At 48.8% G+C, this 16,697-nt stretch overlaps 1 protein-coding gene across 2 annotated transcripts; it reads left to right on the top strand.

The window, feature by feature from the left end:
- PDCD2L (programmed cell death 2 like) lies at positions 1-16,484 on the top strand. 2 transcript variants are annotated; one of them, XM_040976471.1, is made up of 7 exons: positions 1-108; positions 189-355; positions 478-538; positions 2,680-3,041; positions 4,081-4,191; positions 9,407-9,555; positions 16,272-16,484. In XM_040976471.1, exons 1-7 carry the CDS (start codon positions 1-3, stop codon positions 16,400-16,402), a joined length of 1,089 nt encoding a protein of 362 aa, XP_040832405.1. In that variant the 3' UTR covers positions 16,403-16,484. The 2 variants fall into 2 exon arrangements, with proteins under 2 accessions (XP_040832405.1, XP_040832404.1); XM_040976470.1 differs by having other exon boundaries at positions 2,674-3,041.
- Positions 16,485-16,697: the final 213 nt, after the last annotated feature.

Below are 16,697 nucleotides of genomic sequence, written 5' to 3'. Positions count from 1 at the left end.
ATGGCGGCCGTCCGCAAACCTGTGCTGCTCGGCCTTCGGGATGCTGAGGTGCGCGGCCACCCGACGGGACCCGGCGCCTGGACCGCGAGCAAGCTGGGCGGCGTGCCGGTGAGGGCGGGTGCCGGTGAGGGGCGGCGCGGGGCCGCGCGAGGCTCCGCGGGGTTCTGAACGTCTCCCTGTGCCTTCAGGACGCCCTGCCCGCCGTGGCGGCGCCGAGGCCGGTGTGTCCGCGCTGCGGGGAGCCGCTCGCCCTGGTCGTGCAGGTGTACTGTCCGCTGGAGGGGTCCCCGTTCCATCGGTTACTCCACGTGTTCGCCTGCGCCCGTCCAGGGTGCGGTGGCAGTGGGGCGCACAGGTAGGCAGGGCGATCCCGGACCTGCTAACCCCCTTCCCGGGACGTGAGCGCGACCCCGGGGCGCAGGGGGTCTCGGAGGGTCCCTGGGGGAAGCCTCACGGTCGTCCGTCTTTACCCTGAAGCTGGAAGGTGTTCCGCTCCCAGTGCCTGCAGGTGCCCGAGAAGGAGGCGCAGCCCCCTCAGGTAAAGCGGTCAGAGTTGGCTTATGATGGTTTGTTGTAATTGGAGGGTGTTTGCAAGAATAGTGTGTAAGGACAGACTTTCTAGACATATATTCATGGCTTTTAATCTTTTTCTTTAAAAAAAATTGTTTTCTTGAGGTTTTGCGAGTTATTTTAGTTTACACTGAAAGTTTAGAGGCATACAGCTTACTGTTTTTTTTTTTTTCCTAATTTGGGAAAATGCACACATCTTTTCCTGTGTGTTGTAATAGCTGTGTTTACAGTACCTCTGTTTCCTCTGATGTGTAGCTACCAGCGTGTGCATCTGTAAGAAATGAAGTAATATAAAAGAGATGAAGACAGCCACAGAGAAAAATCCAGGCTGCCTTTGCTAAGTAAATGTTATCTTCTGTACGCAGAGTCTTTCTTTTATTTCTTATGACGTTTTTATTTGAAAGGCAGATTTACAGAGAAGGAGAGAGATCTTTCATCTGCTTTTTCACTCCCCAGTGTGCATAATGACCAGGAGCCAAGAGCTTCATCAAGGTCTGCCACACACAGGTGCTGGAACCCCCCGGCCCACTGCTGTCCTCCACTGCCCTCCCAGGCCAGAAGCAGCAAGCTGGATGGGAAGTGGAGCAGCTGGAACATGAACTGGTGTCCATGTGGGATGCTGGTGCTTGCAGGCAGAGGATTAGCCTGTTGAACCACTGTGCCAGCCCCTTATTCTTGGATTGATTTGTTTGTTTAAAAGGTGAAGCCACAGAAATAGAGAGATCTTCCATTCATTTGTTCAGTCTGCTAGTGCCCGCAATGGCTAGGGCAGGATTAGGCTGAAACTGTGAGCCCAGAACTCGGTCTGGGTCTCCTATGTGGGTGTCAGGCACTGGCTGTCAGGTGGGCACCTGCAGGAAGCTGGGTGTGAGGTTAGGTGGTGGTGAACCACACCGGGACACTCGGGTATCGGATGCAGGCTCTCCTAGAGGCATCTTAACTACCTCGCCATGCTGGGTCTTGTTTGTTCATCTGATAGGCAGCTACCCAGTGAGCTCCGATTCACTAATGCCTTCCCTGAATGCTGCCAACAGCTGGGAGTTGGGAAACTCAGGCCAGGCCAGGCGTGCCCTATGATCAGCAGACAGATCCAACTACTTGAGCTGTGATCCTTGCCTCCCAGTCACCGCTGTTGGCCAGGCATAAGGCAAGCAGTACAGGGAAGAAAGAGGTGAGGATGGTGGTGCTTGCTTAGCGTGCCTAGGGTTCCACTCCAGGGGATGGGGTGGTAGTAGCGGGTACTTTCTAGCTGACCCAGAGAACTGGTTCCTCCTTGGCTAGGCTGGGGAAGGTGGTTCCATTCTGACCATGAGAACCAGCCCCCCAGGGAGCTGCTGGGCTGCCTGTCATGGGGTCTGGTGAGCTGCGAGCCAATGTCGTCACACAAGTGCCAACTCCAGAGCCTTGCTCTATCTGCATGTGCAGAATGGCTGCCGTGTTTGCCCCTGTAACCGTCTCAAGTCTGTCTGCGTGTCCAGTGGATTTCCTGTGCAGTGCCTGGCGCAATTCCTCAATTGACTGATTCTAACCTTGCAAGCCCTAAGATCTATATGGATGCTAGTTCATATCCTGGTTTCCCCACTTTCCATCCAGCTCCCTGCTTATGGCCTGGGAAAGCAGCCAAGGATGGATCAAAGCTTGGGACCCTGCACCCTTGTGGGAGACCTGGAGGAGGCTCCTGGCTCTTGGCTTTGGATCTGCTCAGCTCCAGCCATTGCAGCCATTTGGGGAGTGAACCAGTAGATGGAAGATCTTTCTGTTTGTCTCACTATAAATCTGCCTTTCCAAAGAAAAAAAATAAAGATCTCATTGGCAGACCTCTGATCACTCCCAAAACCCTGGCTACTGCACTGCAGAGCAGTTTTGGGGGCAGCTAGTTGAAGAAACTAGATGCTGAGTCTTATACACGCTGCGCTGTACAGGGCAAACAAGTTTTAAGTCTGTTAATAGACAGAATCCAGGAAGTAGCACTGGGCTGTTGCCAGCTGGGAAGGGGCGGTACGAAAGCACCCGCAGGAAGTCAAAGGGATGGTTGGCTAAGGCCAAAGGAGCAGCTGAGACCACCCCATGTGCCTGGCCCATATTCACTCAGTGTTTTCCCAGAAGCAGGAAAATGGCCTTGACGCTCAGGACTGGTGTGATGGTGCCAATGACTGGGGAAGTGACAGCGAGGAGGTGCCTCCGTCACAGACGCCCTTGGATTGTGGGAATGGACCCAACAGCTCTAAAGGCGGAGACTGGACCACGCAGCTGCAACACCTCCGCTTGCAGGACGCAGCACCGGACACCATTCAGCAAGGCCAAGGGGTGACCTTGCCCACTGTGCCGCCCCTGCAGTTCCTGCCGTACTACATTGCAGTGGTGGATGAAGATGACTACAGGGACTGTGCAGGCCTGGACCATGCCCAAAGCCTTCTGCGGGACTATCAGCACAGAGAAGGGGTCGCCCTGGACCAGCTGTTGTCCCAAGGGTGAGGGCGGAGGGTGGCTGGTCAGCAAGCTGCCACCAGGGGAAACTTTGATCTTCATCCTGGTCCAAGGGGGCTTTCTTAGGCACAACCAGTGTGGCAGGACCTTCCCCTCTCACAGGCAGGCACCAGTAGGTTTCCTTATCAGGCAGCTTGGAGTTAGGTAGGAAGTCCTTGGCTCAGTTAGCAAGTGTGCTAACAAAGGCGAACAAAAAGAAGTTAAAAATTGTCACGTATTTATAGCAAATGCGGTTAGGATTGCTGTAACTGGGTCAGGCCAGTGCTGGGATCCAGGAACTCAATGCAGATCTCCTGCACAGGTGGCGGGGACCCAGCTGTTTGAGCCCTCAGCTGCTGCCTTGAAGGGGGGTTGGCGTTTTAGGAGGAAGCTGAATCAGGATGAGTCGCCACTCCAACCCGAACACTCTGATTCAGGCCATGGGCATTCTAAGCAGTGGCTCAGCAGCTAGGCACAATGCCTGTTTCTGGGACAATGCCCTAACCCTGGGATAACTATTTAAGAAGTCGTGACAGGAGGGCCTGGTGCAGTAATATAGCTATTAAAGTCCTCGCCTTGAACGTACCAGAATCCCATATGAGTGCAAGTTCTAATCCCAGCAGCCCTGCTCCCCATCCAGCTCCCTGCTTGCTGCCTGGGAATGCAGTCAAGGATGGCCCAAAGCCTTGGGACCCTGCACCTGTGTGGGAGACCTGGAAAAAGCTCCTGGCTTCTGGCTTCGGATTGGTGCAGTTCCAGCCGTTGCAGCTGTTTGGCGAGTGACCCCTCAGACGGAAGATCTTCCTCTCTGTCTCTCCTCTATATATCTGCCTTTCCAATAAAAATAAATAAATCTATAAAAAAGAAAATAGTTATCCCAGGGTTAATAATGGCATGTGAGACGGATAGGCCATCAGGTTACAGACGATATATACCATATTAAATATTAGTATTATTTAAGTTGTATATGTGTATTTTGTTTCCCCTTGCAAACATTAATTCTTTGGCTTAGAGAGACTCAGTGTTTTCTGCTTTTCTCTTTAGTCTTCCTAATGATGGTGATGAGAAATATGAAAAGACCGTAATGAAAAGTGGAGACCAGATATTTTACAGATTCATGAAGAGAATTGCAGCTTGTCGGGAGCAGATTTTGAGGTAACGGACACACATTTGCTTCCTTTGTTTTGTATCATCAGAATCACTCGCATGAGCTTGGAAAGTACAGAGTAGGATAATGGGAACAGCAGCATCACAGGACTCCTAAACCTTGAGAACCACTAGACTATGCAAAGACTGTGGAAAATAGGATTAAAGGATAAAGTTATCTCATTGCACCGAAGTCCAATGTGAGAGGCAGAGAAGGAAAACTGCTGTTTTCTGGTTAATTCCCCAGTTACTCTTGAGAGTGAGGGCCAGGCCAGGCTAATGGCAGCAGGGGGCACCTCCCACAGGGGTATCAGGAACCCAGAACTGGAGCCAACACTGTGGCCTCCCAGGGTGTGCCTTAGCAGGAAGCTAGGAGCCAGAGCCCAGCAGGATCTGAAACCAGGTGTTCCAGTGGGGTTTGAGACATGCCCCAGCTGCTATGCAGATGTTCACCTCAAAATTAGAATTTTTAAAAAACATCATTTGAACCTGGTATGATAACCTAGTGGTTAAATCCTAAACCTTACATGTGCCAGGATCCCATATGAACACCAGTCCATATTCCAGCTGCCCCACTTCCCATCCAGCTTCCTTCTTGTAGCCTGAGAAAGCAGGAAAGCCTTGGGACCCTGCACCCATGGGGGAGACCTGGAAGAAGCTCCTGGCTCCTGGCTTCTAATTGGTTCAACCCCAACTATTGTGGCCACTTGGGGAGTGAATCAGTGGAGGGAAGATCATTCTCTCTGTTTTCCCTTCTTTTTGTAAAATTTGCCTTTCCAATAAAAATAAGTAAAATCTAAAAAATAAGCAAAAATGGCGTAACTGGAACCATAAAGTCAGTGTAAGTTTTCTTTTTCAGTGAACGTATATTTATGTAGTAAAATTTCTCCAAAATATTTTCTCTACTTTTCTTAAAACTTTTTACTATGTAATAACACAGAGTGTTGCGAGCCAGCACACAACAATCCTGCAACAAACAAAGCTGCGGTACCAGCGGTGAAAGACTTAGAAATACAAGAATCAAGATTGAAAGCGCAGACCAGCTGGATGGGAAGTAGAGCTGCCGGGATTAGAACCGGCGCCCATATAGGATCCTGGTGCTTTCAAGGCGAGGACATTGACAGCTATGCTATCATGCCGGGCCCTAAAATTTCATATTAAAAAAAAGAAAGTGTTTCCTGGGTTCAGCATTGTAGCATAGTTGGCTCGCCTGAGCAGGAAGCTGGGGACGGGCATGCACCCAGCACCTGATCCGAGTCCCTTCGTTCTTGGTGATGAGTGTCCCGAGCTGTGTTGAATCACTTTGCCAGACAACCCGTCCCGCATTGATATTTCACGGTTTTGTTGAGGAGTGATTGATAAAGTAGACTGCCAGTATTTATAGTGTGCACTGTGATTAATTTTGTCCTCTGAACACGCATGAAGTCGTCACCATGTTCAAGGTGTGGCTAGAAGTGCGAGTTCACCTCCGTACCATTCCCTGCCAGCTGCCCCCAGCTCCGGGAAGCGCCGTCTTCCTGTCGTTGCACCTGAGTACTTCCCCGTGTATTTATGTAAATGAACTCATAAGGTTATGTGTTTCGGAGGGTCTGATTTCCTGTAGCATGATTATTTAAGAATTCGTGCTTGTTAGGTGTATCCACAGTTCGTTTCCAGAGCAGGGGTTTGATTGGCAGTTAAGGGGACCACATCCCATCTGGGATGCTTGTTCCTGCTTCCTGCTCATGCAGACCGTAGGAAGCAACATCATGCTCAGGTAACTGGGTGCTTCCCTCTGGCTCGGAGACCTGGATTCAGTTACTGGCTCTTGGCTTTGGCCGACTCGGTACCAGCTGTTGGCAGGAATTTAGGGACTGAGCCTGCAGGTGGGAGCTCTCCTGCCTTCTTTGTTTCTTGAAATAAATTAAAATCAAGAAATAGTTCAGTGGCAGGGGTTAGGGCGTATGGGTCAAGCTACCGCCTGCAATGCCTGTATCCCTCATCAGAGTCCCTAGAAACAATTCCCTCCTCTGGTCCCAACCCAACTTCCTGCTGATATGGAAGTTAGGGGGATGGCAGGCAATGACTTGAGCACTTAGGATACTGGCACGCATGGGGGAGAGCCAGTTGGATTTCTGATCTGGGTTTGATTAGGCCCAGCACCAGCAGGGGCAAGCATTTGAACCAGTAATCTCTCATTTCTGTTGTTCTGCTTTTCTTTCTTTTTTTTTTTTTTTTTTTGTTTTTAACGTGTTTATTTTTGTTGGAAAGTCAGTTTTACAGAGAGAAGCAGAGACAGAAATATCTTCTGTTCATGGTTCACTTCCAAAATGGCCACAATGGCTGTACCTGAGCCAATCTGAAGCCAGGAGCTTCTTCTGGGTCTCCCACTTGGGTGCAGGGTCCCATGTCATTGGACTGTCCTTTACTGCTTTCCTGGACCACAAACAGGGAGCTGGATGGAAAGTGGGGCAGCTGGGACATGAACCACCTCCCGTATGGGATCCCAGCGTGTGCAAGGTGAGAACTTTAGCCACTAGGCTACCTTGCTGGGCCTTGTTCTGCTTTTCAAATAAAAAAATGTGTTTTTTTAAATAAAGATTTATTTTATTTTTATTGGAGAGTCAGATTTACAGAGAGAAGGAGAGATAAAGATCTCCTTTAAAAAATATGCATTTTTTATTTGAATTTCTTTTAAAATTATTATTATCATTCTATGGTAAAATTATATTGGCCCTGGGATTTCCCCTGCCTCCTTCCCCCCACTGAATTGCCTATATTATTACTATAGCACAGCTTGTCATACAGTCACATGTTCGTCATTGTGGTCATGCACAATAGCAGAGAGTCCAGCATGCTATTGTCAAGATACTGCCAATAGTTTCATTAATATCCATCTTTGATCTGGAAATAGAGATGCACGCTGCCCTGCATCCTCACCTCTGGCCATGATAGTCTCCATTGCACAGTCGCCACACATCCCTCTTAAATGAAAGGTGACAATACAAAATCAACAGCAGGAAGAAAAAGAAAGTAACAACACCATGAATTTCTCAAGAGGTTTTGATAGTTGAACAGTTCTGAATTGCTGGCAATCCCACCACTCCAGTCACAGTGAAATCTCCTGAATCCACTGGCTGCAATAGTCCACGTTAGTGTCTCCATCTGCCCAACAATTGGCTGTGGTAGTTGATCAATGTGTTCTGCCCTCTGTCCTCTCCCATGGTACCAGGTGTCCTCTGCAGCTATACTGATCCGAAGCCAGTAGCTAGGAGCTCTTCTGGGTCTCCCACATGGGTGCAGGGTCCCAAAGCTTTCAGCTGTCTACGACTGCTTTCCCAGGCCACAAGCCAGAACCTGGATGGAAAATGGAGCTGCTGGAATTAGAACTGCTGCCCATATGGGATCCTGGTGCTTTCAAGGGGAGAACTAGGCACTAGGCCACCGCACTGTGCCCTGACTAGCCAATTCTTACAATGCCATTTTTGATTTATAACTGACTACTTTTATCAATTTTTGAGAGGAGTGTCAGGTCTCCTGTCAAAGGAGGCAGGCTTAGTACATAAGATGTCAGCTTCACACATCAGACTGCTTGAGTTCAGATTCTGTCTCTGCTCCTGTTCCAGCTTCCTGCTGGTGTCTACCCGAGGAGGCATCAGATGGTCACTTGACATTTTGTCCCTGCCACTTGGTGTGAGTGGGGCTTCTGGCTTCTGGCTTCATCCTCACCCAGCTCTGGCACTGCAGGCATTTGTGAAGGCTTTGTTCTCATGTTCACATTATATACTTTGTCTTTCTCCAGATGGATGATTTCATATTTTTGCTTATGTGTTTTGATTTATTCAGTTCCAATTTTGCTGAGCTTTGTGGATGCGTTTATAGGTTGATGTCTTTAATTAATGAAAAATTTTGTATGTTTAGACTCTTCAAACCATAGTTCTTAAATTCTTTCTCTTTTATTTCACTTTAAATAATTTAGTCTTCTAGGCCCAGGTCAATAGTCTAGTGGCTAAAGTCCTTGCCTTGCACGCACCGCGATCCCATATGGGCACTGATTCTAATCCTGGTGGCCCCACTTCCCCAGCTCCCTGCTTGTGTCTGGTAAAGCAGTGGAGGGCAGCCCAGGACCTTAGCATCCTGCACCCACATGGAAGACCCTGAGGCTCATCCAGGCTTCTTCCTGACTTCGGTCCAGCTCAGCTCTGGCCATTGCGGCTGCTTGGGGAGTAAATCAACAGGCAGAAGATCTTCCTCTCTGAATATCTGACTTTCCAATAAAAATAAATAAATCTTCAAAAGAAGTTTAGTCTTTCTCAGATTTACACTTTTTAAAATTTGTTGTTTTCACTTGGATGTTAACTTTGAATGAAATTCTTTATTTCTCATGTAGCATTTTTTATTTCTAGCATTTCTGTTTCAGTTGGTTGCGGTTGCTATTTCTGGGCTAACTTCCCCATCTGTTTATGTCTATTTCCCTTTTCCATCATTTTTTTTCTTTTTTTACATATTTTGTTATCCATATTTGACATCCTTGTGTGGTAGATGCATCATCTATCTTGCTGTGGGCATTCCCAGTGACTCTTTCATTTACCTGTCAGGGAGAGTGCACTGGAGGGCGCTGCGTCCTGAAGTTCAGGCTGTGGCCCTTCCTGCTCAAGGCCGGAAGCAGGGAGGCTGAGCCATGTGAGTTTGCAGTGATGTTGGCGCTGGACTTTGTTGCCATTTTAGTTAAATTTCCATTTACATGGGCTTGAGCACCTGCTACCAGACCTTGAGCTTCAGGTATCCTGTTTTCTGCCTTGGGTCTCTCAGGACCTTGTTATCTGCTCTTATTTATTTATTCATTTTTTAAATTTATTTTATTGGAAATTCAGATATACAGAAATGAGGAGAGATAGAGAGAAAGATCTTCCATCTGCTGATTTGCTCCCCACGCAGCTACAATGCCCAGTACTTTTCCAATCTGAAGCCAGGAGCTTCTTCTGGTCCTCTCATACAGGTTTAGTTTCCCAAAGGCTTTGGGCCTTCCTTGACTGCTTTTCCAGGTCATAAGCAGAGAGCTGGGTGGAAAGTGGAGCCGCCAGGATTCAAACTGGCATCCATAGGGGGTTTGAGCATATCTGCTAGGCTTGTCTGATCTTGCTTTGTTGCTAATGTTCTCCGAGACAGAGTGTTCAGTGTGGCCTTGATTGTTGGACTGGGACCTGGAGGTGACTGACTCCGGCTCCCCATGTTTTTGTCCTAGGTACTCTTGGAGTGGAGAGCCACTCTTCTTGATGTGTCCCGTCTCAGACGTCACGGAGCCCCCAGCCTGCAGTCACTGCGGAGGTCCGAGGACGTTTGAGTTTCAACTGATGCCAGCACTGGTCAGCATGCTCCAGGCTGCTGATTCAGGTAAGGAGCCTGGCTCTGAGTTGGTGGGTTTCTGGAATAATTTTGGAATTATTTTAAAAGGAAAGACTCCCTTTATATATATGTAATATCTGCTATGTTTTAGTTTTGTTTATACCCCAAATGACTGCAGTGGCCTGCCTGCCTGCCTCCTTTCCATCCTTCCTTTACGCCCTTCCATCTTTCCTTCCTTGTCTCTTTGGCATAGTTACAGAGAGAGACAGAGACAGATTGCACGTCTTCTGGGTCTGTCCGTGAATGGCTGCTAGAGCCAAATCTGGACCAGGTGGAAAAAGGAACCTCTGAGTCTCCCAGTGGCTGCATTGACCGAGGACATGGGGTGTCTGCTGCTTTCTAGGAACGTTATCATCCCGTGTGGGTACAGGTTCCTGCTCCAGTTATTCCGCTTCTGGTCCAGCTCCCTGCTAATGGCCTCTGACTTTGAAGTAAACTAAAGGAATCTTTTTTTTTTTTTTTTTTTTAATTTGTTTCTTGGGCCTGGCGGCATGGCCAAGTGGCTAAGGGCCTCGCCTTGAATGCGCCAGGATCCCATTTGGTCGCCGGTTCTAATCCCGGCAGCTCCACTTCCTCTCTATCTCTCCTCCTGTGTATCTGACTTTTTTTTTTTTTTTTTTTAAAAAAAGGTTTATTTCTTTTTATTGGAAAGCCAGATACACAGAGAGGAGGAGAGACAGAGAGGAAGATCTTCCATCTGATGGTTCACTCCCCAAGTGACTGCAAAGGCTGGATCTGAGTCGACTAGGAGCCAGGAGCCTCTTCTAGGTCTCCCATGTGGGTGCAGGATTCCAAGGTCTTTGGGCCATCCTTGACTGCCCTCCCAGGCCATAAGCAGGGAGTTGAATAGGAAGTGAGGCTGTTGGGATTAGAACTGGCACCCATATGGGTTCATGGCACTTCCAAGTTGAGGTCTTTATAGCTGCTAGGCCACAGCGCTGGGCACATAAATGAATCTTTAAAAAAATGCCAGCTCGGTAATCTAGTGGCTAAAGTCGTCACCATGCACACACCGGGATCCCGTATTGGTACCAGTTGGTATCCCGGCGGCCCCACTTCCCATCCAGCTCCCTGCTTGTGGCCTGAGAAAGCAGTACAGGACGGCCCAAAGCCTTGGGACCCTGCAGCCGTGTGGGAGACCAGGAAGAAGCTCCGGGCTCCCGGATTCGGATCAGCTCAGCTCCGGCCGTTGAGGCCATTTGCAGAGTGAATCAGTGTATGAAGATCTTCCTCTCTGTCTCTCCTCTTCTCTGTATATCTGACTTTCTAAAAAAAATTAAATAAATCTTAAAAATGAAAGAAAGAAAGTAATAAAGCAGCCTGCTTGCACTGCAGATGGCAGCTTTGCTTGCTCTGCCACAGTGATGGCCTCATCGTCTTATTTTTTATATCTGGCCTGCAATTCCTTTTTTTTTGGTCTTAAGATTTATTTATTTTTTTGGAAAAGGCAGATCAGATTTACGGAAACAAGGAGAGAATGATCCACTGTTTCATTCCCTGAATGGCTGCAATGGTCAGAGCTGAGCCATTCTGAAGGCAAGAGGCAGGAGCTTCTTCTGGGAAGAAGTGGAGAGGGCTGTTTCCAGCAGCCCAAACGCATCAGTACCTGGGGATGAGGACAGCCACCCAGTGTCCTATCAGGGTCCCCGATGTGGAGCACGTTCTAAGTGTACTGCTAAAGTGTGTGTGTGGTTTTTTTTAAAATAAGAGTTATTTATTTATCCATATTAGAAAGTCAGATATACAGAGAGGAAGAGAGAGAGGAAGATCTTCCGTCTGATGATTCACTCCCTATAAGCAGGGAGCTGGATGGGAAGTAGAGCTGCTGGGATTAAAAACGGCACCCATATGAGATCCCGGCATATTCAAAGAGAGGACTTTAGCTGCTAGGTCACCGCGCTGGGCCCCCGAAGTGGTTTTGATAGTTCTGGGATGCTGTTGATTTCTTTGCTTCCAGGTTGAGGAAATCCTTCCATAAGCTAACAGTCTACTTTACCGTCTCCATTCGCTCAGATACTGAAGTCACTGTTATAGCTTCGCCTGGAGAGTTGTCCAACTTGTTCTGTCCTCCCTGATACTGGATGCCCTCTGCAGCCCTCAGTGAACTGGTTGTCATGTCCCCCATGTGCATCTGGCATGCTTACTAATGGAAACTGCAGCCTTGCTGGGGCGTCCCCTTAGCTCCCTCACCAGGCCCATCCTCTGCCACACATCTTGCATGTGCTTTTGTTTGCTCTGACCATCCCAGCATAACCCATGACCCATCAGATGTTGCAGACTGGCCTGACCTGGCCCGCCCCCAGTCCCAACTCGTCTGAATCATTGGATTGGTGCTGCAGCTTAGTCTAGTCCTGTATGAACTGCATCCCATCCTCACTCCTGCACATTGTAATGTCCTGTGGTATGCTCTAACCCTACCCAGTCTGCCCTCCCTTCCCGAGCTAAACCTGCCAAACCCACACACCTGCCAAGCAGTGAAGCAGCCCTGCCTGGCCAGACCGGCAATCAGCTCTGACTCACCTGCTCACTGGTGGGAACTGTGGCCCACCAGGGGAGTTCCCTAAGTTCTCCTACCAGGCCTACTTCTAGACCCCGATCTCATGCATGCCAGTGGGTGTTGGGCCCTTACTGGGCACAGTCTGCCCCTCAGTGTCAGCCTTTGTGTGTGCTGTTGGGTGTTGTTGCACAGCCTGTCCCACACCCTATTCTTGGGTGCGCCTGTGGGTGCTGCAGCTTCAACCAGCCCGGCCTGTTTCCAACCCTGGTTCTCATGATTATTGGTGAGTTCCTTGGTCACGCCTGGCTTGACCCGTCACCACTCCCAGCCCTCGAGTAAACCAGCTAGTATCGCAGTCCCACGGGGTCGAGCCCACAAATCCCCCACAGGATCTACTCCCAGACCAAGTTCTCTCACATGCCATTTAGTGTCATGGCCCAGCCTGACATGGTCCACCCAACACTGGCTTGTGGGTACTGTGTTCGAGCCTTGTCAGGCCCATCCCCAGCTGTGGGTTTCATGTTGATACCCACAAGCCTAACTCAGGCCCGGTGTTGCCATCTTCAGTTTCTCCCTTTACTTTTTTTTTTTTTTTTGTCAATTTTTCCATTCTGATTTCTTTCTTTCAAAAGGAAGTGTATTTTTTGATTTTCTTAGTAATCATTCTGATGATTACAATCAATGCTTTTAAAGTATTAGTGTAACAATGTGGTTGGAATAGTACTTTTTTTAAATTAAAGATTTATTTATTTTTATTGGAAAGGCAGATACACAGAGAGGAGGAGAGACAGAGAGGAAGGTCTTCCATCCAATGGTTCACTCCCCAGGTGACTCAATGGCTGGAGCTGAACCAATGTGAAGCCAGCAGTCTCTTCCAGGTCTCCCACATGGGTACAGGGACCATCCTCAACTGCTTTCCCAGGCCACAGGCAGTGAGCTGGCTGGAAAGCAGGGCCGCTGGGATTAGAACTGGCGCTCATATGGGATCCTTGCTCATTTTAGGTGAGGACTTTAGCCACTATGCTATTGAGCCAGGCCCAGTACTAACTTTGAAGAGTAAGCAGTCCCCTTCCTTTTTGCTTCATATTGTTATTCTGTTAGAAGCTTTGCGGGGCAACCTTATTTTTTTAAAAAGGTTTGTTTATTTGAAAGGCCAAGTTAGAGAGACAGTCGGAGAGACAGATCCTCCAGCCACTGATGTCCTCCTTAGATAGCCAGCTGCGCAGTGCCAGGCCAAAGCCAGCAGCCCCTCCTGGATCTCGCACTTGAGTGCCAGGGCCAAGCACTTGGTCACCCTCTGCTTTCCCACGCACGTTAGCAGAGTGCTGCTGTTGTACCCAGATTGTGAGATCCCCAGAAATCGCCAGGAGTCTAAAGTTGATGCAAGTGCACAAGGGCGGTTTATTTAAGCTCGGCGTGTCCGAACTTGGGTTCTTGGTTGAGAGAGCTGGCAACCGACTGACTGGACCAGCAGGCGTCCAGCCAGCAGGGACCAAAACTCCTTAAAGGAGTGGGGCAGGGAACAGCATATTGACAGGGGTTTTATAGGGGCAGTTCACAATAACTTGAAAAGGGGCAGTTCACAATAGCCTGCAAGGTGAGAGGGAAATACCACACATTCCCTACCTATCTGTACAGCGCAGGACTGGCTCTTCTCTGGTCCAGCAAGTAAGGCAACCACCCACTTCATTACTTGGAGCCATGTGTGAGATAACCAGCCTTGGGCGGGCCTTGAATCCTGAGAATTGGAGCCCATAGGTGCTGACGGTCACATAGGCCCGTGTAGCCTACAAGCTCACAGTTTCTTAGTAACAACGAGCCATGAACAAATAGTTGGGATTTTGATTCTGAAGTTCCTCAGTGCATAGGAAGTGGAGCAGCTGAGACTTCAGCCAGCACCCATATGGAAAGCCCGCAAACCCAGACGCTGTACCGGCTCCACCGCAGGGCCAGCCTGGGGGTTGGTGGGAGCCTGGGAGGCATGGACTCCATGCCTTCCTTACATCCCTGGAAAGTCAGCAGCTGAGGCCTGCCCTGACATGCCTTGTGTGTGTCCTGTGGTTTCCCTCGGATGGCCTTCAGAGTGATCGCCATCTTTTGAGTTTTGGCATTTTGATTTTAGTGTAAGGCTGATTGTGAATTTTTTTTAGTTAATCCAACTTGGAGAATACTTAGCCTCTTAAATGTGCACAAGGCAGTTGCTTTTGCTAAAATGATGCAAGTGTTCAGCCAGATTCAGCTGCCTCAGATGCTGCTGCCAGTTTCCCCGTGGTGAGTGCAGGATTGGATTCCTGGAGCTTCCTGCCTTGCCTCCTTCCAGGGCATTGTTCCCAGAATAGATTTGTATTGATCCAGATTTGTATTGAACCAAATTTTTTTTTAAGATTTATTTATTTTTATTGTAAAGTCAGATATACAGAGAGGAGGAGAGACAGAGGGGAAAATCTCCCATCCGATGATTCACTCAAGTGTGACTGCAATGGCCGGTGCTGTGCCGGTCCGGAGCCAGGAGCCCAGATACTCAAAGCCCAAGGCTCTGGGCTGTCCTCAACTGCTTTCCCAGGCCACAAGCAGGGAGCTGGATGGGAAGTGGAACTGCTGGGATTAGAACTGGCGCCCATATGGCGCATTCAAGGAGAGGACTTTAGCCGGTAGGCCTGACTATCTAAATGTTTTTTTTCCCTCTGAGGATAATGTGATTTGCATATGAATGATTGTTCTTTTCTGCCTGATTCTCTTGTTTTTTCTTTATTGCACCAACTTGAACCTCTAGTACAGTGTTGAAATATAAATCAAGCGAGAACAGACATTCTTGTCATTTTTTACAAAAAGATGTATTTTGTGTTTGAAAGGCAGAGAGTCAGAGAACCACCTGGCCACCGCAACAGCCAGGGCTGGGCTGGGCTGAAAAGAGGAGCCAGGACTTCTTGATTTTTTTAAAAGACATTTATTTATTTAGAAAATAAAGAATTACTGAGGGAGGTCTTCCCTCCGATGGCTCACTGTCTAGATGCCCACTGTGGCCAGGGCTGGGTTGCCTCGAGTCAGGTGCCAGGACCTCCGTCCGGGGCAGGGTCACGGGGTGGCAGAGACACCGGCATTTGGGCCATCTGCTGTTGCCTTTCCAGGTGCACTGGCAGTGGGCTCGAACCTGAACCAGTGCTGTGCTCTGACCTGGGTTGCGCAGGTTGGAAGCAGCCAGCAGCTTAACCTGTTGTGCCGCAGTGCCTGGAGCCGCAGCTAGACTGCTGGTTCTTTTTGCTGTTCTGCTTTGTATTCCATCCAGTGATAAATTAATTTTTTTTTCTAGTCTGAATCTTTGGCAGTAGCGTGCCCTGTTGCATGATATTTTATTTTACTTATTTATTTTTATTGTAAAGTCAGATATACAAAGAGGAGGAGAGACAGAGAGGAAGGTCCTCCATCCGATGATTCACTCTGCAAGTGACCGCAACGATTGGTGTTGCACCGATCCGAAACCAGGAGCTAGGAACCTCCTCCAGGTCTCCAACGCCGGTGCAGGGTCCCAAGGCTTTGGATTGTCTTCGACTGCTTTCCCAGGGCACAAGCAGGGAGCTGGATGGGAAGTGGGGCTGCTGGGATTAGAACTGGTGGCCATAAGGGATCCTGGCGCATTCAAGGCGAGGACTTTAGCCGCTACGCCCCCACGCCGCCAGGCCCAGTATGATATATTTTAATGTGGATTTTTAGAATCAGATAGTTTAGTGATTTGTAGTAAAGATTTGAGACTTTTGTTTAATGTCTGTTTTCGTGGCACTTTTGAGTCAATCTGCTTTTCTTCATTAGTGCTCTGTAGTGTTCTCTTGAAGGACCCACACAGCCTGTGCTGCTACTGAAAGCAGAGCACTGTTGTTTAGCTGCATGTGTTTCAGCTTGTAAGATCACCTCATTCAATACAGCAGCATCTCCTGTGGCCTTGAACCCTCTTTTTCTTTCCGGTCTGTTACCTTCTAATTACTCTGCCTCTTTTCTGGGGTGCAGGCATGATTTGTCCAGGAGCTGCCCCAAGAGTTTTACCAGGCTTAGCATATTAACTCCTTAGCACCATGATTAATACTATCCTCATCTCAGCAATGAAACTTCTCGCTCAGGGAGCTAGAGCCAGTCTCCCTGCGGAATCTGCAGGCTTTCCTGTTCTGGGGCTGTCTGGTAGCTTTCTCTGTTCCATATCTGCTGTGTTTTTCAGGTGTGTCAGTGGAATTCGGGACGATTCTTGTTTATACGTGTGAGAGGAGTTGCTGGCCTCCAAACCATCCGACTCCCTTGGAAGAATTTTGCATTGTACAAGAAGACCCCGATGAATTATTATTTAAGTAGTTTTTACAAGATGTGTTTATATTAAAACATGCTAATGTCCCCATATGTGAATGGTTCCTTGGTTTTAACTCTCTCATGGCCGACTTGGTGAGGTGCTGTCCTTTTCTGCTTTTTGCCACCCCTGTGCTGAGGCTCCTCTCTCCTTTAGTTCACAGGCCATGGATGGTGGCAGTTTGGACAGCAGGGTCCCTCTGGCCCCAGGAGCCGGTGTTTCCGGCATAGGGTTCTGGAGGAAGGGAAGCAGGGAGCCACAGGCCACTGTCAGAAGCCCCTCTGTACTTCACATTGCCATTGC

This window comes from Ochotona curzoniae, unplaced genomic scaffold (genome assembly GCF_017591425.1).
Source record: "Ochotona curzoniae isolate NIBS_2020 unplaced genomic scaffold, NIBS_Ocur_1.0 contig_2699, whole genome shotgun sequence".
NCBI lineage: Eukaryota > Metazoa > Chordata > Mammalia > Lagomorpha > Ochotonidae > Ochotona > Ochotona curzoniae.
This window is presented reverse-complemented; position numbering and strand designations above follow the sequence as displayed.